At 41.1% G+C, this 24,881-nt stretch overlaps 1 protein-coding gene across 2 annotated transcripts in view; it reads left to right on the top strand.

Moving 5' to 3' along the window:
• Nucleotides 1-3,004: 3,004 nt before the first annotated feature.
• The window catches only part of SLC2A2 (solute carrier family 2 member 2), a 32,774-nt gene continuing 10,897 nt past the window's right edge, over nt 3,005-24,881 (top strand). The window contains exons 1-7 of one of the 2 annotated variants that reach the window (XM_061416034.1): nt 3,005-3,121; nt 11,215-11,307; nt 14,583-14,839; nt 18,121-18,245; nt 21,334-21,449; nt 22,330-22,492; nt 22,967-23,154. In XM_061416034.1, the coding sequence (XP_061272018.1) occupies nt 3,107-3,121; nt 11,215-11,307; nt 14,583-14,839; nt 18,121-18,245; nt 21,334-21,449; nt 22,330-22,492; nt 22,967-23,154 (957 nt within the window). In that variant the 5' untranslated portion in view covers nt 3,005-3,106. Of the gene's footprint in view, nt 3,122-11,214; nt 11,308-14,582; nt 14,840-18,120; nt 18,246-21,333; nt 21,450-22,329; nt 22,493-22,966; nt 23,155-24,881 lie in introns of those variants that run through there. The other variant, XM_061416045.1, reaches the window with a different exon arrangement.

Genomic DNA, 24,881 nt, shown 5'->3' on the forward strand with positions numbered 1-24,881 from the left:
TAAGAGCTGTGGGTTTGATCCTGGATCAGGAAGAGATCCCTGGAGAAGGGCATGGCGACTCACTCCAGAAATCTTGCCCGGAGAATCCCATGGACAGAGGAGTCCACGGGGCCACAAAGAGTCAGACACCACTGGAGCGACTTAGCATGCATGCATTACTGTCTGGTTTACTTTTTAAATCACCATTGGCTTCTCTGTCAAAAAGAGGCTGTAGGATGAGACTGGGGGCAGGGAAGGCAGGCTGGGCAGTCACATTCAGGAGAGATACTGGTGGGATGGATCAGAGTGGGATCTGTGGAGAGGGTGAGAAGAGGCAGGCTACAATAAGGACAAACTTGACTCAAAAATATTAAAATACACTGGCCTTCTTCAGAATCTAGGACTTCCCAATATTCTTCCCGCACTCCTGGGTTGGCCCAGTTTGAACTCACTTTTTTGGTTCCCCAGAGATGCCTTTGCACTTCTCCATACCTGATCCTATCAGAGAGGGACACAGCATGCTAAAGGAGTGAGTTGTCTTTTTTCCATTTATAGAAATAAACTCTCATTTCACTCAAAGTAAAGATATTATGGGGTTTCCCAGGTGGCTCAGCCTGTAAAGAACCCGCCTGCCAATGCAAAAGAAGCAGAAGTGAGTTCGATCCCTGGGTGGGGAAGATCCTCTGGAGAAGGGAATGGTTACCCACTCCAGTATTCTTGCCTGAAGAATCCCCATGGACAGAGGAGCCTGACAAGCTACAGTCCATGGGGTCACAAAGAGTCAGACGTGACTGAGCAACTGGGCAGGCAAAGATAATACAGAATAAAGGAGGAGAAGCTCTTTTCCACCCTTGGAAAACTCTCTCCAGTTAGAGCCACTAGTGCTCTATGAGCCACTATGAAGATTAAATTATTCAAGAAGTAATCAGAATATGACTTGAAGTGTTTAAAAAGTGAATCCTGAAAAAACAAACAAATAAACAAAGCCCACCACACAGAGCTGGTTTTACACCACCCACAGGGCATCTCTGGGTGATTCTAGGCACTGGTGCACCTCAGTGGGTGGCCCCCATCCCACCAGCAAAGCGAGAAAAGGCTGACTTTATCTCACAACCAGGGAAACATGGCGATAACTCCAGGCAATCGGATCTGCCGCTCCTCGGGTGGGTGCTAAGGCAGACTCTCCTGAGAGGCTGACATGCATTATCAGTTCTCTGAGAGCTAAATGCCAATGCAGTCACTGTTAACAATTCCTCCACCCTACAACTGGAGATAAAGTTCCAGCCCATCCCTAAAAGGTGCAGAGATTACTTATTTCTGAGTAAGAGCGGAACAGGAGAGGTCTGGGCTAAACCAGAGGAAACTGGTCTGGGTGGCTTAAGGTCCTGCATCCTGGGTTAACGAATAGCAGGGCGCACTTCCAATGGAGAGAACAGCTACCCTGCACACGCTGCACGGCTCCAACCTAGTAAAAGTTAAAGGTTTCCTGACCTCACGCTGCACTCAAGGCCATCTCTTAAAAGGAAAATTCTAAAAACAAAGGTTGGTAAACAGAGGGGACTATTATTTTTGACAGCAGCACAAAGACTTTCTGGCAGAATATCATGTCACTGGAAAATGATTGCTAAGGAGTCCTCTCCTGATTAAAGATGCTCTGACAATGGTTGTGGGCCTCGTCAGCTGAAACCAGAGCAGAAAGCCAGGAGCCAGGCTAAGAGGAGTGTAGCTACCTGGGGTCTTCAAAGTCTGATTTCAAAACTGCTCCCTAAAGCGTGGCTGTGCAACAGAGAGTGCCTTCTGTTATGATTGAACGGGCTAATGCGTGCAAAGTGCTGAGAGCAGCACCTGGCACCAAGCAAGAACTCATAAAGATTAACTCTCTTTGCTAATAATACTCGCTCATGCCTTTCCACCAAGAAATTACTGTATTGTTGTCTATGGTTACGTTTATCCCTCCTTATGCATTATGAGCTCTGAAGTGTCTTTTTATATCATGCATCTCAGAGCCTGGGGCTGTGATTTGAAATGAATTATTGACTCACTTGCATTATCTGGTAGAAGTGACAGAAATGGAAAAAGGGCAGAGAAATAAAAGACAAATGAAGTCTGAGTTTCCTTTGCATCCTCACCCTTTGTTTCTTTGTAAAGCCCCTCATTTAGGGGCTGTTTGTTACATTTTCTCTGTTGGACACTGGTTCCAGTTGAGCCTCAGTGGAACCAGCAACACTCTCTGCTAGACACAGTTCAAGCTCAACCAAATGAGATGTCACCTGTCTCCCCACAAGGACTGGACATCACAGAGGATACACAGAGGGCACAAGCCCAAGCCCTGTGAGCAGGTTTATTTGAGACCTCTCCACCACTGCCCCTGACAGGTACTTCCTGACGTACACTGAACCAATAACAGTAATAGCAAAAACAATAGTAACCAACATTTGCTGAGCACTTATTATTTCATATATTACCACATTTAACCCAATCAATAAAGTGTATATTCTGTTCTTTCGTCGGGTGAAAAAACTAAGGCACAGAAAAGTCTCATGCTTAAGGTCACACCACTAGTAAAATGGTGAGATTCAAACCCAAGTTCATGACTGTCCAAATTCATTCAGATAACCACTCAAGCCTACAGTGACCCCTGGCCACACAGTCTGGCTCTGAAGCAGAAGCGCCACAGCAGTGGTTCTCTGCAGGGCATGTGCCTCCTGTGTGCCTGTCTTTCTTGTCCCTGCAACAGAGCAGGGCAGCCCAACATATCTCATTTTCTATAAAAGCCTCTATAAGCTTTCTTTTTCACTTGCCCCTGGTTACTGCCACACTTAGCAAGTGCCTTAAAACACAACCATCTCTGGTTTGTAACTTAACACTGAAGAAACCTGCTCTCATTTTCTTTCCTGGTGGAACAAAAACATTGATGCCACAGGTAACAGAGGCAAAGCATTTATTGATTAGATTCTCATCAATATTCACCTCTGCCCAAGATTAGACTTGGCCTCATGCCTCCTACCTGGCCCCTCCTATTCTAATGTATAACTAGTCTCAGAAAGCTGGAGAAGGACAGTCAGAAGCTGGCCACTGCATCTGCCACTCTAGACCTGGAATTAAGAGGAGGACTCCGGCCCATAAAATGACAGAAGATAAGGTACAGTTGTATTATGTCCATTTGAGGACATGAGTAGGGAAATCTGTTCAAGTCAGTGAGCATATTGAGGATTCTGTACGAGTATACTGAAGATTTGGGGAATGTTGGGTTAGCTACTGCAGATGAGCCCTTCTTCTTTTGGCCAATTGATAGTTAATTTAGCCGCTAAAAAATCATATTTTTTTTTCAGTAATTGGAAGTTTAAGAATACTTGCTCTGTTTTCTGACTAGCCTGTGTAATGTTTTCTCGAGTAGTACAGCCTAACAATATTATTGAAGGAATGTGCAAAAAAGGGCACTTTAAGCCAAATCTAACTCATCATGAAACTGACCTGAAATCTTCAAAAATATCAATATATGAGAAGGACTGTCTAGATTAAAGGAGACTAAAAAGGACTATTCTAGATTAAAAGAGACAAAGAAGAACTGACAGCCAAATGCAACAAGTGAGCTTAGATTGTGGAAGGAAGAAGAAAACAGCTCCAAGGGACAATATAGGGGTAGAAATTGTGGGTATATTAGATAATATTTTATAACTACTACATTCTTGGATATGATAATGGTATTATAATTATGTAGGAGTAGGAGAATGTCTTTTTCTTAGTGAGTACATGCTGAAGTATTTAGGAGTAAAGTGACATAAATATCTGATACTTATTTTCAAATGATTTGCCAAAATAACACACACAGACACACACAGTGAGAATGAAGCAAATGTGAAGGCTAAGCATTGGTGAACACAGGTGAAGGCTATGGAGTGCTCACTGCACTACTCTGTCAATTTCTCTGTAGATAAAATACTTTTCAAAATAAAACCTTGAAAAGAGAAAGGGTATAGTGCTATTGTTCCCTTATAAGTGTCCCCCAACCAAATCACAATCATACAATGGGTGTTCTAGGAGGGGCCTCTGAGTTCTGATCTGGTGTAATTTACTCTGCCAACCCTTCCTTCATGTCAGTAAGTGACAAGGCTGGGAGCACAGGCTTTGTGGTCATGATCCTAGATTGCGAGTGTGCTAATGTTGCCTACCTGCTGTGATATGGGGGTTAAGTTTTTTTAATTGGCCTATCCACCAATTGAGATTTTAAGGATATTTGCTCTGTTTTCTGACTAGTCTGTGTAATGTTTTCTCAAATGGTTTTTCTCTCTTGCAACAAATTAAAAACACATTGGAATTGAACATAAGGATATAGTATGGGAGACAGGGATTATAATAGTTCTTTACTGTATGGAGCTTCCCTAGTAGCTCAGACAGTAAAGTGTCTGCCTGCAATGCGGGACACCTGGGTTCGATACCTGGGTTGGGAAGATCCCCTGGAGAAGGAAATGGCAACCCACTCCAGTACCCTTGCCCAGAAAATCCCACAGATGGAGAAGCCTAGTAGGCTACAGTCCATGGGGTCGCAAAAGTTGGACACGACTGAGCGACTTTACTTTCTTTCTTTCTTTCTTTTACTGTATGGGAGTAATTAAATGAGATAATATTAGAGAAACTCAGGTGACAGTTTACTATCAATAGCTGTGTGTTTGTATAATGTATATTTAAGGAATACTAGCTAGGATTTCATGGTTTCCTATTACAGCCCAGGATACAGCTAAATTAGATAAAACTTTAAAAGCAGTATAAAGATAAATATTGAGTTAATAACTATACAGATGATATGTAGATTTGGCAAAAAAAAATCATGAAGGTAGCATTCAAACAACTGAAGTTTGGTAGATACTGCAAAACAGAAGGTGCTTGTCCACAGTGCCTGGCACATAGAATATACTCAAGTTTCATTTAAAATGATTATTACCTTCCCTTAGGAGCCTTAGAAATTGTGCTATAGCACTTCTCTTGAGAATTAAAGAATTGCCTAGAAAGGGAACCCAGAAAGAATGAGAACTATTGTAAAGCGCTATGTGTCACCTTTATAAATTCACCCGGGTTGAAAGGAATGAGCTAAGCACGAGACTGGATTCTCACTCTGGATATAGCTAGTAATGCGTTGTATAACTTAAAGGACTTCGATTCTCCAACTGAAAAAGGAAGAGATCAGACTAGAATCCATTGCTCTTAAAGGTCCCTTGAAATTTGAAAATTCTATAGCTTGAGAAACTCCTGGACTTTTCCAAAGTTGAGTGCAAGATCGCCTTTGACTTGCTGCTTGTGGTATTTTGTAGAGGAAACAGTACAAGCTTCTCCTCCCTGCCTAGTCAATCAAGAGCTGCTGAAAATCTGAAAATCATTTTGTTTAGCAGTGGGAATTTAAGATGAGCTCTGGGTTCCAATAAAAGATTATCTGTTATTTACCAGCTATGTGTGTTGAGAATACCACTTGGTCTCTGAGCCCTGGCTTCCTCACCTGTAAAATGGAGGTATTTTGTAGTAGTGTTGTGAAAACTATATGTTTGAAAAACTGACAGGCAGTTTTTTTGGCAAGAGTGATTAACAAGATGCTAATGATGTGATTAAAAATCAGTTGTTTTACAGCCCTTTTACTATTTATAGGAAGACCATAGTGTGTGTCTTATTCAGTCTTTATAATAAGTCTATGCATAACTATTATACCCATTTTTGGGGCAAAGAAACTGACACTTGGGGATGTTAAGGGCCTGGATGGGACTCTTATAGGTTTTCTGACTCCCAAGTTGATTTGTTTTTCCTAATGGACTCCATCTGATCCCTAAGTCACAAAATAAACACCACATTTTGTTCTTTGTTAAGGTTTAGCCCACTTGCCCACATTCTTTTCTTCTACATTTATCCAGCAGCATATTTTTAATTGGATATAGAGCATAGCTTTCTTTAACTTAAAATTATTAAGCTCCAAATGTCTTTCAAAAAGTGCAGGCTTAATACCTTGCTGTCTATGAAAACGGACAAGGCAATGGCACCCCACTCCAGTACTCTTGCCTGGAAAATCCCATGGATGGAGGAGCCTGGTGCTGCAGTTCCCGGGATCGCTGCGAGTCGGACACGACTGAGTGGCTTCGCTTTCACTCTTCACTTTCATGCATTGGAGAAGGAAATGGCAACCCACTCCAGTGTTCTTGTCTGGAGAATCCCAGGGACGGGGGAGCCTGGTGGGCTGCCGTCTATGGGGTCGCACAGAGTTGGACACGACTGAAGTGACTTAGCAGCAGCAGCAGCCTATGAAAAGGTTGAGAAAAGACTTGAATATCTTCTACCACTTGGTGGTTACAGGCCTTCAGGCAAGTTCCTTGCCCTTTCTCTATCAGTTTTACCATATGTAATATGATAGAATTTCAACCTACAAGGTTATTGAGAGAAAAGGCAAACCAATTAGATCACAGAGCCTGGACAGAGTGAGCTCCAGCTAAGTTTTCACTAGCTCCTATGTACTTATTTGTGGGTCAGTCTCTTGGATGATAGACTGAATGAATTAGGGTTAATGGGCTAATTCAAATTTAGTAGTTTTCAGAAATTCTCCCTCTCATAAACAGAACTTTCTCTGACCAAATCTAACCACACAGAGGGTTGACTACAAATGTTACCTCTTTTTATTTGACAATGGAAAAGGAAAAGATGAAATGCAAAGAGCCAGTTCAGAATGGAGTTCAGAGAGGGAAATCAAGCCTGAAAATAAGAGATACAAAACAAAAAAAGAAAAATGCAATCAAACAGTTCCAGAGACTTCGATATTTGGAATGATTGCTTCAGTTGGGAATTCAAATGACCCACTTAAAATAAATGAGATTGCTCCTTGTCTGACCAAAAATTTCTCTCTTGAGGAGTTAAAGTGAGGAACTACAGGCCATAGGGTGGCAGGATCAGAGCCTTCACTAAAGAAAAGAAGCCAGGAAGACCAGAGGACAAAGATTTTAAGAACGTCCTATGATTTCTAAACATTTAAAACCTCTCCTGAGTGGGACGAGTGCAGAAAGTAGCACCGACATGTACACACTATCATGTGTAAAACAGACGGCAGGTGGGAAGTTGCTATACAACACAGGGAGCCCAGCCTGGTGCTCTGTGATGACCTAGAAGGGTGGGCTGGGAGGAGGGGGTGGAGGCTCAGGAGGGAGGAGCTCCAGTTCCAGTTCCAGTTCAGTCGGATCTGACTCTTTGCCACCCCATGGACTGCAGGATGGTAGGCTTCCCTGTCCATCGCCAACTCCCGGAGTTTACTCAAACTCATGTCCATTGAGTCGGTGATGCCATCCAACCATCTCATCCTCTGTCGTCCCCTTCTCCTCCTGCCTTCAATCATTCCCAGCATCAGGGTCTTTTCAAATGAGTTAGCTCTTCAAATCAGGTGGCTAAAGTATTGGAGTTTCGTCTTCAGCATCTGTCCTTCCAAAGAATATTCAGGACTGATTTCCTTTAGGATGGACCGGTTGGATCTCCGTGCTGTCCAAGGGACTCTCAAGTCTTCTCCAACACCACAGTTCAAAAGCATCAATTCTTCAGTGCTCAGCTTTCTTTATAGTCCAACTCTCACATCCATACATGACTACTGGAAAAACCAAAGCTTTGACTAGATGGACCTTTGTTTATATATATATATATATATATATATATATATATATATATAATTATGGCTGATTCAAGTTGTTGTATGACAGAAACCAAAACAACATTTTAAAGCAATTCTCTTACAATTAAAAAATACATTTAAAAACCTCTCTCCTGTTTCCTTCTCAGTGGTATTTTTTGTTATCTTTAAGTGGAAGAAAGTGATCTTAGGGGCAACTCCAGTATTCCTACAGCAATGACTTAAAGCAATTTAATTGGGAGGTAATGAAACGGGAGTTCTATCTTTAAAAATTAACATTTATTTTTGTCAAAGAAATGTAGGAACAGCTAACACTGTTGTGACTGAGACTCATTTGGAGTGTCAGAGGAAGGCTGATGGAGTGTGTGTGTGTGTGTGTGTGTGTGCATATGCAAGCACATGCACTCATTTGTATCCACTCTTTGAAACCCTCTGGTCTGTAGCCTGGGGCTTCCCAGGGTGCTAAAGAACCCACCTGCTGATGCAAGAGCAGAGGTGCAGTTTCAATCCCTGGGTTGGGAAGAGCCCCTGGAGAAGGGAATACCCACTCCAGTATTCTGACCTGGAGAATCCCCATGGATGGAGGAGCCAGGCGGGTTACAGTCCATAGGGTCACAAAGAGTTGGACACGACTGAAGCAAATTAGCACACAGCATGCACAGACTGTAGCCTGCCAGGCTCCTCTGTCTGTGGGATTTTCGAGGAAAGAATACTGGAGCAGGTTGCCATTTCCTCCTCCAAGGAATCTTCTTGACTCAGGGATCAAACCCTCATCTCTTGGGTCTCCTGCATTGGCAGGTGGATTCGTTACCACTGCACCACCTGGGTACAGCAGACCAAACCAGCTGCAGCCACTACCTTCACTCCCGACTTCCATTCCTGCTCACCACTGCCATGGTCACTGGTTGTACTCAAAATAAGAAGAAAGGAACTATATGCTTGTCTGGTAGGGACCGGAGAGCCAGCAGAGAGCAGAGCCTGGGGTGGGAGGGGCATCACTAAGACACTGGGCACTGGGAGACCCTGCCGCCGGAGGGACAGGGGATGTGGGGAGGAAACTGGGAGAGTATATTGTGGCCCTGGGCTTGGTGTTGGGTAGACCCTGAGGTTCTTCAGCTGAGCTACAGAGGAGCAGTTGAGTAGCCTTTGTTTGTCTTTTCAATTTTTACCAAAAACCTCACAAAGGTTTTCTGTGGGTGTGTGAGGATGGCGGGCATTTGTGTGGTGAGTGGTGGGAAAATGTGCTTGGAATTGGTGGGTGTTTGGTCATTTGGCTTCAGCATCAAAATTGGCAAATTCTATGAATATGTGCACTCTTGGATATTTTTTCCAATTTAGGAAGATTAGGATCCTAGATTTTCAGATATGTTTGCCTTTTGAATGTCTGTTTCTGATTCATGAGAAATTCAAAATAACCAAGTAATTAAAAGCATAGGTTCTAGATCCAAATCATTATTCTACAACTTACTGGCTGTAAGACCTTAACCTAGTCTGCTGCTGCTGCTGCTAAGTCACTTCAGTCGTATCCAACTCTGCGACCCCGTAGCCCACCAGGCTCCCCCGTCCCTGGGATTCTCCAGGCAAGAACTCTGGAGTCGGTTGCCATTTCCTTCTCCAATGCGTGAAAGTGAAAGGTGAAAGTGAAGTTGCTCAGTCATGTCCCACTCTTAGCGACCCCATGGATTGCAGCCTACCAAGCTCCTCCATCCATGGGATTTTCCAGGCAAGAGTACTGGAGTGGGGTGCCATAACCTAGTCTAGTTATCTGTAAAATAGGGATACTAATGGTGCTGTTGTGAGGAGTGCTATTGGCAGAATAAGGGCCCTCAAAAGATACCCATAACTGTCCCTGGTTGTGTCCTTTGTCCCGTGTGAATCTGTTACCTCACACAAAATAAAGGGCTTTACAAACATCTTTACTGTTATGGACTTTGAGGTAGGGAGATTCTGTTATGAAGATGGAGGAAGGGCACAACTAATCAAGGGATGTTGTGGCCTCCAGAGCTAGGAATGGCCCTTGCTTTACAGCCAGCACAGACTCTGGTCCTTCATCAAGAAGGAATAAAATTCTATCAATTCAAATTTTCCCCTACATCCTCCAGAGAGGAACACAGCTTGCCAACACCTTAATTATAGTCTGGTGAGACTGCTATCAGACTTCTGACCTACAAGAACTGTAAAGTAATACATTTGTGTTACTTAAGCCACTAGTTTGTTGATTTTTTTTGTAATAGCGAGAAGAGAAAACTATTACACACACACACACACAGTGTGTGTGAAGTGACACTAAATCACTTGAGTCATGTCTGACTCTGTCCTTCCCCATGGTCTGTAGCCCACCAGGCTCCTCTGTCCCAGGGATTCTCCAGCCAAGAATACTGGAGTGGGTTGCCATTTCCTCCTCCAGGGGATCTTCCTGACCCAGGGATCGAACCCGCATCTGTCTCCTGCGTTGGCAGGCGGGCTCTCCACCACCAGCACCACCTGGGAAGCCCCTTGTCTTATAGGAGAAGAGACTGAACGACAAACATGAGAATGCAGAACCATGCATGACAGAGAGCAGGTGCACAACAGTCTTTTAGGAGAAAACATCAGCCTGCCAAGTGCAGAGCTGAGCGCTGCAGGGAGAGGTGGTCTCCAGCCAGCAGCTTCTGGGCCTCCTGCCTTGCTGCCCTCCTGCGTTCTGTGAGCTCCATGCCCAGCCCTCTCAGTTGCATTTCTGGTTTGGTTCTCAAGTTCAAGTTTCCGGGTGTTACTTACAACTCTGCACATACAGCATCATGCTTCCATGTCAAGATGCAAAGTAAGTAAATGAAAAAAAAAAAAAAGATGCAAAGTAAGTGACTTCATTTGTAAAGCAGTTCTCGGAGACAATTTAGTATCATGTCCTGTGGGTGCTTCTTTAAACATATATGCCCCGATCCCATCACTTAGGGTTTTGTGTTAACTGAAAAATTTTTCATGCTTCCCAGTACACGCCGAGTCTGACACAAGGAACCCCTCTTATCTCCTATCTCAAAACTCTGCCTATTCATATAAAGAACTCAGATTCCCTTGTAGCTCAGTAAAGAATCCACCTGCAATGCAGGAGAAGCCTGGAAAAGGCATTGGCTACCCACTTCAGTATTCTTGAGCTTCCCGGGTAACTCAGACGGTAAAGAATTCACCTGCAATGCGGGAGACCTAGGTTGGGAAGATCCCCTGGAGAAGGGCATGGCAACCCACTTCAGTATTCTTACCTGGAGAATCCCATGGGCAGAGGAGCCTGACAGGCTATCGTCCATGGGGTTGCAGAGTCGGACACAACTGAAGCGACTTAGCACATACACATGTGGAGAAGGATGTTTGGTTCCTTCCCTGGACAAAGCTGTCCCAGACTTTTTGCTGCTTTGGCAGTATAGGAGAAATGAAAGACACTCACAGTCCCATATGAATGAGCCCTGCCAGGAACATAGGGGTATATGATGAATGAGTGTCAAGTGGCAAGAACCAGCCCATAGAACCTGTCAGAAGCCCATGCTGCAGACTGATGGATGGTGGGCAACTGAAATTGCCTGGTGTTTCCCAGCCTTGTGTTTCATTCCCCGCAGGTCACCGGGACCTTGGTTTTGGCTGTCTTCACTGCTGTGCTGAGTTCCTTCCAGTTTGGATATGACATTGGTGTGATCAATGCACCTCAACAGGCAAGTGAAACGTACAAGTTCTCTTTTTGGCAATTTCTGTCAGTGGCAGAAAGATATCAGCTCCTCATCCAGAGAGATAAAGTGTGCCCACATGGGGAACACGTGGCAATCCGGTCTTCTGTTGGGTACCACGTGCGTGATTCCAATGCAGATAACTTGACCTTTGCTCCTTATTTAATAACCCTCATAGAAAAAGAAAGAGTAATGAATAATTCTTGATCTCTGATTCTGCTGTTCGCTGAGCTCACAGAAAACTTCAGCCAGAATACCATGTGCCAAAAGGATTTAAAAAAAACAAAAAAAGGCTTAAGAGCTTATTGCAGCATATATTCAGAGCTCCTAGCCAAAAATGGATGGAAATGCCAGGGTGTAAGAAGAAACAGTGGAAGTACAGGCTTTTTTCAGTGCAGAAACATGCACTGAGCACCAACTCACTGTGTGTCAGGAACCAGCATATTCTCTCCCCTGCTGATTCGCCCAACAACCTGGTTATGCCCAGGTTTTTGTCCAGATCAAAGCATTTTCGAGCCTTGGGTGGGGAGGGGGTGGAATCAGATAAAGGTAGTTAAAAGGTACAAACTTTTAACTGTAAGAGAAGTAAGTACTAGGGATGTGATGTTCAACATGACAAATGTAATTAAATATAACTAATACTGCTGTGTGTTATATATGAAAGTTGTTAAGAGGATAAATCTTAAGAGTTCTCATCACAAGAAAAAAAAAAAGACAAGCAAAGGAGAAACTGTAGGAGCCTAACACCGGAACGATTCCAGTCCTTCCCTCTACGTCAGTCTCCCATGTATGATCCAAAGTAAAATAATATAAACCTTTTAAATAAGTCAAGAAGTCCAACAAAGTTTGGGTTTTCTCCATGTTGACTCTTTGGGTATTTTTAATATTGGACACTTTCTATCATTTTTCACTTTTACTGTATGCATCCCTACTCTGGTTTCCAGGAAATACACAGGAGAGAGATATCATTTGTCTTAGATCCCACAGCCTGTAAGTGGGGGAAATCAGGAATTCATTCCCTCTGCCCTAACTCAGACCATCAGGTCATTTAGGGTGGGATTGATATTGTGTTCGTCTTCCTAACACCAGTGCCAAGCACAGTGATTGATAGAAACATAAAATGTTTAGTAAATAAAGAAGAAAGAGAGAGACAGAGAGGAGAAGCTGGGGAAAGGGATGGCATAAGGTGACAATACAAGCTTCAGTTGGGTGTTCTCTATGAACCCATCATATTTTGTCTGCTTCTCTTAACATAGTGGACTCTAAGGAAAATGTAAGAGACTACAGGGTGTGAATGTGTGAAATGTGTACTTGCCAAGTCCGTCTGCTGAAAAGGGTTGCTCCTTGGACCAAAAGATGCTCTCTGGTTAGGCACCACATGGCATCATGAATGTGGCAGGTCTTGCCAAGGCTGAGAGATTTAGGGAATCACTCTAGGGGGTCATATCTTTTTTCCTGCGGCTGATAACATGTGCCAATGTAGCGGGATTCCTGAAATTTGGCATTGGTAGAACCTTTTCTCTTCTTGTGGGAGAACTTTTCAAATCCTTATTTAAACCGTCCTCTTCAGTGTTGGATGTAAAAATTAATCTAAGGTTCCCCTCCTCTAATCCAAGTCCTAAAGCCAGACCTGACCACAGAGGTCATCCCTCTCTGGCATCAGGATTAGTGCCTCTCTATAGCCCCCTCCATCTGTATTTAAAGGGCTGTTTAAACAGCACTATGTAAGAAGAATTTGTTTTCTACTAGCAGAATGACATTTGGAATTATTTTAGGGTATTTTTAAATCACTTTTTATGACTGTGAAAACTCTGCATACCTGTTGCAGAAAGTTTCAGAAAGAGAACTATTAATGATTATTTACGTAGGGCAAACTGCTGAAAACATCTGGGCTATTTCCTTTCAGCTGTGTACATTATCCATATAGAATGATCTTCCCATGAGGCAAAGGTCTGGATTGGAGTTCTTTTATCATAAGAGGATGTAAGTTCTCTCCTTCATCAGCTGACTTTACCACATAGGACTTCGCCCAGGTCTGGCAGCGTAGACAGCTGCATTCCAGGTCATTGTTAGAGGTCTTCCCAGCCCATTGCTGCCAAGTGGTGACCAAATCATCCAGAGGAATGACATGGAAGAAGAGCCGGAAGGATGTGCCTTTACTCAATCATACTTTTGTTCGAGTTTGCCTCTACTGAAACACTATAAAATATGGCTCTGTGAACTCTAGTTTTGAACACTGTTTACTGTTACCTACTGCACTCAGTGAGGACCCACGCAAGACACTTCCTTTAGGTCCCAGTACCTTCTCAGGGACTTCTGAGTTGGTTTTGATCTTCGGAATTCACCAATATACATGATTGTTTTCCTCTCTTTTCACTGGCTGCTAGGAAACTTATTAATAAATTTATAGCTCACCTAAAGCAAGGATACAGCACCTGGTGTTTGAATTTTGTATGCTAACTTCATTTTTGGCCTCAACTTTCTCAAACTTTTTTCTTATATCCACTTTTTTGTTTCTGTTAAAATATTTACAGTAGCCAATTTAAATCCTGCTATGCAGGGCTAACAGTGGCATGAAAATGTACCTTTTCAGCTTGCAGGATAGTTTCAATATGGACAGTTGCCAATCTTTAAAACTTGAAGCATTTTACATAAAAATACACACGTCTGGTTTCTCTTTAAAAATTAAAGGCCATGCAATGCTAGTCTCAAGTTGCAGCTTCCTCCTTCAGATGGGACAAATAAATCCTGCCCACTCAGTATTCTATTCCCAATAGTCGTTGTTTAGTCACTGAGTCGTGTCAGACTCTTTGTGACTCCATAGACTGTAGCCCATCAGGCTCCTCTGTCCATGGGATTTCCCAGGCAAGAATACTGGCGTGGGTTGCCATTCCCTTCTCCAGGGATCTTCCTGACTCAGGGATTGAACACATGTCTCCTACATTAGCAAGCAGATTCTTTACCACTGGAGCCCATATTCTCAATAGTATAGACTATATTTCAGCCCTCAAGTTCTCAAGCTTCTTCTTGCCTCCTTTACTTGTTTGTTCCTGCCAGGTTCCTGTTGGCACTGGAATTTGTGACCTCTGTTTTATAGGATGTGGTCAACTGTAAGCAATCTATATGCATTAGTATGTGCCTAACACACATAATTGAAATAATCCTGCTTGAACACCTAACAAATAGTTTCAAGGAAAAACAAACCAAAAATATACAGAATGTTTGAAATATTTCAGCTATTTTTCTTTATTTTATCTCCTTAGGTAATTATAACCCACTATAGACATGTTCTGGGTGTTTCACTGGATGACCGAATAGCTATCAACAACTACGCTCTCAACAGTACAGAAGAATTGCCCACAAGCCTGGGAGATCCAACGCCAGTCTCTTGGGCTGAGGAAGAGACTATGACATCAGCTAGCCTCATCACCATGTTCTGGTCCCTGTCTGTGTCCAGCTTTGCGGTTGGTGGAATGATTGCATCGTTCTTTGGAGGGTTGCTTGGGGACAAGCTTGGAAGGTAGGCAAATTTCATAAATAAGCATACACACAGAAAAGTCACTATTTGGGGTTTCAGAATTTGTTTGGAAAGAAATAATCTTCCATTTTGTGGGATAGTTTTAGAGTTGTTTTTTCCAACTCATGATCTTATGAGTTAGGTTGGTATTGGACCAAATAAGGGCTTCCCTGGTGTCTTATATGGTAAAGAATCTGAATGCAAGGCAGGAGACCCAGGTTCAATCCCTGGGTCAGGAAGTTCCCCTGGAAAAAGAAATAACAACCCACTCCAGTATTCTTTCCTGGAGAATTCCATGGACAGAGGAGCCTGGCGGGCTATACTCCATGGAGTCACAAAGAGTTGGACATGACCAAGCGACTAACACTTTTACTTTCTGGACCAAATAACAGAGAAAGCTGTTGCAGTAAACTACTTAATTGTGAAGATATTTACAGACAAAGTGACTTTGGTGTGTATTTCTGGATAATCACTTTGATTCTCTGACTTTATAACTTATAAAATGTATTAAGAAATCACAGCCCATGTGGTTTACTCAGGAACTCAAGGAAAGAGTCAAGCATGGAATTTTTAAATCTATTGTTGGCTTCACCAAATTGCTCCATTTCTCAGACACCCAGTTTTTCCTTTTCAGATTAGAATTTGACATCTGGATCAGTCAAGTCATAAGGTTAAGTCAATATCACCAATTCCCAGTTGCCCAATGTACTTGATAGGCGGTTTCTAGCTGCTGCTACTGCTGAGTCAGAACCCAACCACAAATGAAGCAAGTGGTATCTCCATTCCTCAACTTTCTATTTTGGACTGAAACTTCTTGTTTTGGATTAAAAACATCAGTAGAACTCCTTTACATCCAAATTTCATTTAGTCATGTGAAATACTAAAGCTCTTGGAGTTCCCCCCACCCCCATCAACTCAGTCCAGTTGCTCAGTCATGTCCAACTGTTTGCAACCTCACGGACTGCAGCACACCAGGCTTTCCTGTCCATTGCCAGTTCCTGGAGCTTGCTCAAATTCATGTCCATCGAGTTGGTGATACCATCCAACCATCTCATCCTCTGTTGTCCACTTGTTCTCCTGCCTTCAATCTTTCCCAGCATCAGGGTCTTTTCCAATGAGTCTGTTCTTCATACCAGGTGGCCAAAGTATTGGCGCTTCAACTTCAGTATCAGTCTTTTCAGTGAATATTCAGAACTGATTTCCTTTAGGATTGACTGGTTTGATCTCCTAGCAGCCCAAGGGACTTTAAAGAGTCTTTGCCAACACCATAGTGCAAAAGCATCAATTCTTGAGTGCTCAGCCTTCTTTATTGTCCAACTCTCACATCCATACATGACTACTGGAAAAACCATAGTTTTGACTATATGGACCTTTGTCGGTAAAGTAATGTCTCTGCTTTTTAATATGCTGTCTAGGTTTGTCATAGCTTTTCTTTCAAGGAGCAAGCGTCTTTTAATTTCATGGCTGTAGTCACCATCTGCAGTGATTTGGAAGCCAAAGAAAATAAAGTCTGTCACTGTTTGCATTGTTTCCCCATCTATTTGCCATGAAGTGATGGGACTTGATGCCATGATCTTAGTTTTTTGAATGCTGAGTTTTAAGACAGTTTTTTCACTCTCCTCTTTCATTTTCATCAGGAGGCTCTAGTTCCCCTTTATTTTCTGCCATAAGGGTGTTATCTGCATATCTGAAGTTATTGATAGAGAGGAAATAAAACAGAAAATCAAAGTTATTTCTTTATATTTATTTTCTGGTCTTTGCATCCACTTTTTTATCACTTTTTTCTAATGATAAAAATATGCAAATATGGAAAAATTAGAAAATGCAAAAACTTTTAAAGATCTAAATGATATAGGCAACTACCTTAGTAATGTGTATGCTCAGTCGTGTCCAACTCTTCACGACTCTATGGCCTGTAGCCCACCAAACTCCTCTGTCCATGGGATTCTCCAGGCAAGAACAGTGAAGTGAGTTGCTATGCCCTCCTCCCCAGGATTTTCCCAACCCAGGGGTTGAACCCGCATCTCTTACATCTCCTGCATTGGTGTACTGGGTTATAATTCATTTAATTATTAAAATTTCTACTTTAAATTATAGTTTTCCCTCTTTGGTTATTAAATTCTGATAATTTCTTCCTTTTGTACTGGAGCTTTTAATAAGACTATAAGAATTTTTCTAAAGTAATAGGTAGCATGGAAACACAAGTTTTATTCTTATTCTTATTTGAAAGGGACTTCCCTCTACCATAAAAGAAAATGGTCAGTTCTTCAAATTTTATCAAATTACTGACTATTGTGGGGTATTATTCCAGCTCATCACATGGTTTGTTGGGAAAATGAGTATGACATTATATAGTTTTATTCTTCCAGAAAAAAACAATCTGCTTGGTGTTTAAGATACTTGTTTTGGAAAAGCTCACCTATTAAAGTTTGAAACACTGAAAAAGAATGTAACAAGATACTTACATTTCTTTGTGGGACAGACATTTTCACATTTATTCACTCAGGTTCTTTTATTGGCCTTATCATCATTGACTGAACTTTGAAGAAGGTTTTTCTGTACTCACTTTCTTATTTAACAGGAAGAAGAGTATCAGATACCTGCAAATGTCAATTTTTGTATGATCAATTTTGAAAATGGTGTTTTTTTTGCTATTATCACCTTTACTAAGTATTTTGCATTGGTTGACATTGATTCATAGATTCTGGAAATATGCTGGCATATAATGATAAAATAAGAATAATTATAGTTCTCTGACAAGGCTTAAAGTAAAAGCATGTTTTAATCTACTTCCAAATAATTTACACTAAAGAAAACTTAAATTTTAAAGTTCTTTCGTGATCTATAGCGGCTAAAATCTTGTACCACTAAAAGAAAAAAGTGTCAGTGTCATAGGTTATAGCTATAGAATTAAATTTAGCTATCGCCAGGCATTTATTCTTCAAAACAGTCAGCATGTAGAAAACTAATTGTTAACTATTTGAAAAGGTCTCAGAAGTGTTATCTTAAGGCAAACTAGTCATCATCACAATTGAATCTTCTCTATCAAAATGTGGAGATTAAGTACATGCAACCCAAATTCTCTCATTATAAATATTATGTATTGTCAATGCTTTAACACATAGATAAATCAAAGTAGCAATCATGGTTTAAGATTCCCCAACTAGCTCTATCAACAAAATTAAAATAATCACTCTTTGGTAAAAATCTCAGCATGCTCTGAAAGCAAATCCTTTTTATCGTTTCGATGCTAAATTTATAATCCTTGCTTTTCAAATTTTCAGAATCAAAGCCCTGTTGGTAGCAAACATTCTTTCATTAGTTGGAGCTCTCTTGATGGGGTTTTCGAAATTGGGACCATCTCACATTCTTATAATTTCAGGAAGAGGCATATCAGGACTCTACTGTGGTAAGTTGTGTGCACACACACGCACACACACACACCCTCCCACACAAACACGTGTACATCTGAAAATTATTCTCAAGGTAGATGTGGTTACATGTAGGGAACTTTTTGAGCATAAGGTGACATCACAAAAAGAAAAGGTAATAGCACAAAGTTTCAGTTCTGAGTCAGGGAGGTTTGGGACCAGTAAGTGGAGTTGTAATGAGATGTTCTTAACCACAGCAATGACATCATTTCTAGTCATATGCTCCAAGACAAATTACTTAACTCTTGTTTTTCTTATCCATTAAATGAGAAGGATAATAATATCTACCTCATGGGGGCGCTTGTGAGAATATGTGTAAAATGTTCAGCATAGAATCTGACTACAGTTAGCTGTTATTATTACTTATGTTGTTCAGTAGACACTGGAAGACTGCTATGCCCAGAACCCCTAACTCTACCCTTATGGCCTGCCTGGCTACTGATGTCTCTGTCTCTCCTATCTGGAAAGACCTTGATGTTCTGGCCCATCTCTCAGGCCACATTCCCTTACCCTATCTGCTTCCACACTTGGCTGGTCCAAGTGTTAAAGTGAAGGTGGCCATAGGGAGAGGAGCTTAGGCAGAAGCAGCTGGTAGAGGAGTTCAGAATGGAGGAAAGATGCTTTTCCCATCTAAATATCTGAATCACTATTTCTTGGAAAGAGCTCTTCAATCTTCCTGAAACAATTTAGCAGCAGCGGCCTGAAGAAAGGGAGGATAGTCCATTCTCTAAAATAGTCAAATCTTTTGCTCTTCAATCCCAGTAATACCCATTGTCCCAAATCACAGCCACTAATAATAACCGTTGCAGGTGAGAGAGGGAAGGTGAGCACACAAAATGCTATATGAAATATTTCTAACACTTTTACCTGAAAAAGAGGAAGACTACAATTCTGTTCATCTTCAATGATTGGTTGAACCAAAAGTCTGGTCTTCTGCATTGCAGGCAGATTCTTTACCAGCTGAGCTACCAGGGAGGCTCAAAATAAAAATCTAAGATTATTTAATTAAATGGCTTTTCTTGTTATTTTCAATGTTAATACAAATAACTGAAATGATAGTTTGATCAAGGTAAAGAGGCAACTCACTTATGGGAAGAGTTTTGGATTCAGAATGCATCAATTCTGGCACTGTCTTGGTCTGGCCTTAGTCATTGAATAGAAGGCTCGGTTTCCTCCTTGGTATTAGTTCCCTCTAATGAATTACTTCAAACTTAGTGACTTAAAACAACACAAATTTGTTTTCTTACAGTTTTGAAGACTCAAATTCAGTTTCACTTGACTGTAAAATGAAACTAATAACACCATCAAAGAGGTCCAAATCAAGATTCTTCTTTATTTTCTCTCTACTTTTTGAAATACAATAAGAAAAAAAATTATAAAATATTTTTAGTGATATTGAAAATAAATGTTATATACAGTGTGTAGCAACCTATTACTAGCATAACTAAGTAACTTGTACTCTCTAAGCACCTTCTAAAATTATGTCTGATTTTATTATGAGCATTAAAATAGCTAAAAATTAATGAAAATAAATTAATAACAATTAATAGAAAATACAATTTGATTTCGAGTTCGTAAGACGTCAGACCAGGTGGCCAAAATAGCTCAGTTGGAGAGAGCAGTTAGACTGAAGACTGAAGACCTTTGAGCTTATCTGCATTTTCTGTTCTTGACGTATGTTTGGCCTTAATAAAAATACTACAGCCCAGAATAGGACCAAACAATGTTTGTTTTTTATTTTTTTCCCCCTGCTTCTTTAAGATCAACAGACCACACAGTAGAGTTGCATGTAAAAGCAGAAATTTAGATGCTGTATCAGCCATGCAAATGTTCATGGGATATTAAGAACACTTTGAAGCATTAAAAAAATATTGAAACAATTCTCAAAAGCATCTTTTATACAAAGACCATACATTTCCATTTGATAGGCCCACAGTATATCTAAGAGGAAGCCTCTGACAAATCTTATTTTCAGAAAATGTCAAACATTGCATTAAGTTTTGCTCATTGACTAGTCTCTGACCTTTTTATGCTCTTAGCAAATGTCTAGAGTCTCCACCATTTTCAACATGACTGGTTACATCTGCATCTAGGAAAACTACAGAAGGCATAATGGCCTAGAGCTTTTCAAAATTTTGTTTTCTTTTAAGCATCAGAGGGCTTCCCAAGTGGCCCTAGTGGTAAAGAACCCACTTGCCAGTGCAGGAGACATGAAATTCGGGTTCGATCCCTGGGTTGGGAAGATGCCCTGGAGGAGGACATGGCAACCCACTCCAGTATTCTTGCCTGGAGAATCCCATGGACAGAGGAGCCTGGCAGGCTACAGTCCATAGGATCGCAAGGAGTCAGACACAACTGAATCGACTTAGCACATGTGTAAGAATCAGAAGTCTTTATTCAAATAAAATCTTTTCTGAAGCCCATTATTTAGAGAGAATAAAGAAGCTAGGTTGCTCTGGTTGGAGTAATTGAGGGAGGAGCCCCTGAGTCCCTTAACTCCTGACACCTCTCTACACACTCCTCCCCTCAACTCTTAAGTGTAACTTTGAGGCTCCTCCACATTGTAGAAACTCAAGAAGGGCTTGTAGTTCTCCTGCTAACACTCTATTGCACTGTGATCTTGGGTAAGTCATTTCTCACCTTTATCAAGTAAAGAGGTTGGCATAGATATGTTCTAATTTCCTTTAATCCTGTGATTTTAGAGTAAGAATATTACTGTATTTTTAAGAATATTGTTAAAGCATTCTTCAATCTCTTTTCTGAAGATAACCTAAGGCATCATGATACAAACTCAATATTAACATGAATTTTTTAACTAAATAAAGGCAATGCTATGAATAATTGCCAGATGAATGACTAACCATCTCCTTCTATTTATATCTCCAACTACAATTTCATTTGGAGTCTCATCAACAAACATTCTTTGCATAAATCGTGTCTGCGGTTGGTGACAAGGGCTCTTCCTTCCAATAAACTCAGAATGAATACTGACTGTACTTAAATAAAGTTACTGCTGTTGATGTCATCCTGATTACACTTTAACGTGTATGTTCATGTTTCACTCAGGGCTGATTTCAGGCTTGATTCCAATGTACATTGGTGAAATTGCTCCAACCACACTCAGGGGCGCTATCGGTGCTCTTCATCAGCTGGCCATTGTCACGGGCATTCTTATTAGTCAGGTAAAAACTCCCATCCCCTCCCTCACCCATCCTCTACTTTACCCAGCTTCTCTCCCCCTGACTGGCCACTCTTACTGTAAAACAACACAGAGGAAAAGACAGTTCCACAAGTGGTCTTGGAGGTGGCAGTACAGAGACATAGGCTTTTTAGTAGCTCAAAGTTAAAATATTACTAATCCATGCCTCACTTTTCCCCTGGAAGCTGTGGTGGAGTTGGCACTGAAGGTGACCTGGTAAGCCAAGTCTTAACTACTGGAGCTATTCCAGAATTACATTATTCCATTTAGATTTCAAGGGAAAAAAATTTCAAAATTTTGGCTGCCTGGGTTTCCTTTTTTCTGAGCATCTTTCCTGCTCAGATTTAAAATGCAAAGGATTGCAGTAGCAGTTCTTGTTCAGTTACCTTATTCTTTCCTTCTCTCCTGTGTTCTCAGAGGGAGTCCTCAGAACCTCAAACTTATGACTATCCAGAGGATAAACTACTTTGCAATAGGGATCACAAAACTAGTTCTCTCAGAGTAATTGCTTTATTTATGTAATCCATTCTATTTAAGTTCTGGGTAATCGTCCAAAATTATGCATTATTTTTGCTGTTGTTTTAGATATCAAATGTGTGCTTAAAAGTTTGGTTGATTTCTATCCTAAATGTCCCATAGGAGTTAATGAAAACAAATCTAGCTGAACTCTTTGTAAAACAGAGTCCCTAATTCATTTAAGGAGAGACATACTAGTAATAATTTCCATCTTAAGCATACTTGTGCATACTTGAATCAAAGTCAGGAGTTACTATCAAATAGCCAATGTGCTTTTCCAAAAAATTGTTTCAGAAGGCAGCTCCAAAGTGATATGTAGTTGATATGCTTCCTCCCTGCCTTTTCAGATCGTTGGCCTTGACTTTATCCTGGGCAATCACGAGCTATGGCACATCCTGCTTGGCCTGTCTGCTGTGCCAGCCATTCTCCAATGTCTGCTGCTCTTCTTCTGTCCAGAAAGCCCCAGATACCTTTACATCAAGCTGGATGAGGAAGCCAAGGCAAAGAAAAGTAAGTCTATGGTGGTTTTCCTTTCTTCCTATTGTTTTGGAATTATCAGTTAATGAGAAACGGTGCACATGAATGGATACTCATGAAATTGGTACCAATGCTTTTCAAATGAAGTCAGTGATTATATGTAAGAATATGCACGATCACTTAATATGACTGGTACATGTCATTTTGCAACCATAAACATTCACACAAGCCCAAATAGAAAATCCACATGCAGTGCATTGAACTCAGACTTCTAACAGACCTTTCCTACATTGTACTTCTATGATAATGAGGAATAAGATGAAGCCAAATGTTTTGCTTTCTTAAAAAATAAAAAGACAGGATTTAACAAGAAAGGATTTCCAACACCCATTCTATTAGGTAATAGAATGGGTTAGGCAGAACTGTAGTTCTTTCATTAGCATAACAAAAACAAATTTATTTTTGTTTTGACCTGAGTTGTGTCAACATGATCATTTTGGGGGACAGGCTTGAAAAGACTCAGAGGAAGTGATGATATCACCAAAGACATCACTGAGATGAGAAAAGAGAGGGAAGAAGCATCAAATGAAAAGAAAGTCTCCATAATTCAGCTCTTCACCAATGCCAGCTACCGACAGCCTATTCTAGTGGCATTGATGCTGCATGCGGCTCAGCAATTTTCTGGAATCAATGGGGTAAGTTTAAGAACACCCTCCCTCACTCTTAAGAGCAAAGTGAACTAAGACAGACGAGGACAGGAGTTTAAGTTTAAGTAACTAAGGACACATTAAAATGCTGACATCACAAATATCTTGAATGAGCATTAATTTTATCTTGCCTTGTCTGCTTTCTAAAATTACCTTACAATTTTTAAAAGATGTCAGTGATCAGTGGTCTGCATGTCAATTAAGATGAAGATTAAAAGGCAAGTCATAATAAATACAAAAGAGGGCAAAAGAGAATAAATATACCAAGAAGACTGAATTACTATGGGCTTCTAGAGTTGAGTATCAAATTTAGGATTTCAGATAGCCTAGGCAGAAGGACTCATGGTTCCTGCTATCTATTTAAATGAAGTGTATCAGATAGCCTAGTGCAAAGAATTTTCCTGCCATCCAAGAAATTTTCACTGTTTGGGGAGACAGTACACAAAATAAACAATAGAAGGAACTGATATGATATTGGTGAGTGAGGGTAATAGAAAAGACATGACTGAAAAACATACTGAGTACTAAACTAGCTAGCTTTTAGGTTTTGAAATCTTTGTATTATGCAGACTAAAATTGTCTTACTGATGGTTAGCTGCTAGAAGAAAAAAATTAAGCATTGGTTAAGAAACCAGATTTTAAAAACCACGTATCCCCATTCAATGCTGTTAAAACTGTGATTTGGGCTTCTACAGTGAGTCAACCCCAGATTCACAGACACTGTGGGGGTGACTGATAGATGGGCAGAGACTTAGAGGAAGCAAAGAAAGTATTTCCCCCAAGGTGAAGCAAAAGGAGACCTGAGCCTCATTCCACAAGCTGAATGCTCTGCTCTGTCCTCTATCCTCCTTTAAAGGTCCTTGATGTTGATTTTTTTAATCTCTTAATTCTTTATAACTTTGGGTCTCAGAGACCAAATCTCTCTGAGCTCTCTCTCAGCTCTGCGAGTATATCCAAGAGCACAACACTTAATCTCTCTGAGTGTCCCTGCTTTAGCTTCCATCCCAGTGCCTGGCTTAGAGGCATCCAGGAAATGTTGAACCAGAGGCTTTTGGGTAGGATAGTGTGCAGTGAGTAATCCATTCCTCACTGAACACAGTCTGAACAGTCCTCCTGCATCAGCCCTGTCTGCAGGACGAGGCTGTAGGAAAGGAATGACAGAGGATGACACAACCAAAGAAAATGACTGTTATGCACATAGAGACGTAACTAATAATAAAGGCTATTAAGAAGGTTGTGAATCAGATTTCTCCATTTGTACTGACATGAGTGGAAATTTTGGGTTAAGTGCAATGAAACCAAAATTCTTATACACACTGGTTCAGTTCAGTTCAAAGTTGCTCAGTTGTGTCTGACTCTTTGCAACCCCATGGACTGCAACACGCCAGGCCTCCCTGCCCATCATCAACTCCCAGAGCTTACTCAAACTCATGTCCATTGAGTCGGTGACACCATCCAACCATCTCATCCTCTGTTGTCCCCTTATCCTCCCATCTTCAATCTTTCCTAGCATCAGAGTCTTTTCAAATGAGTCGGTTCTTCAGGTGGCCAAGGTATTGGAGTTTCATCTTCAGCATCAGTCCTTCCAATGAACACCCAGGACTGATCTCCTTAGGATGGACTGGTTGGATCTCCTTGCTGTCCAAGAGATTCTCAAGAGTTTTCTCCAACATCACATTTCAAAAGCATCAATTCTTCTGGGCTCAGCTTTCTTC

This window comes from Bos javanicus, chromosome 1 (assembly GCF_032452875.1).
Source record: "Bos javanicus breed banteng chromosome 1, ARS-OSU_banteng_1.0, whole genome shotgun sequence".
NCBI lineage: Eukaryota > Metazoa > Chordata > Mammalia > Artiodactyla > Bovidae > Bos > Bos javanicus.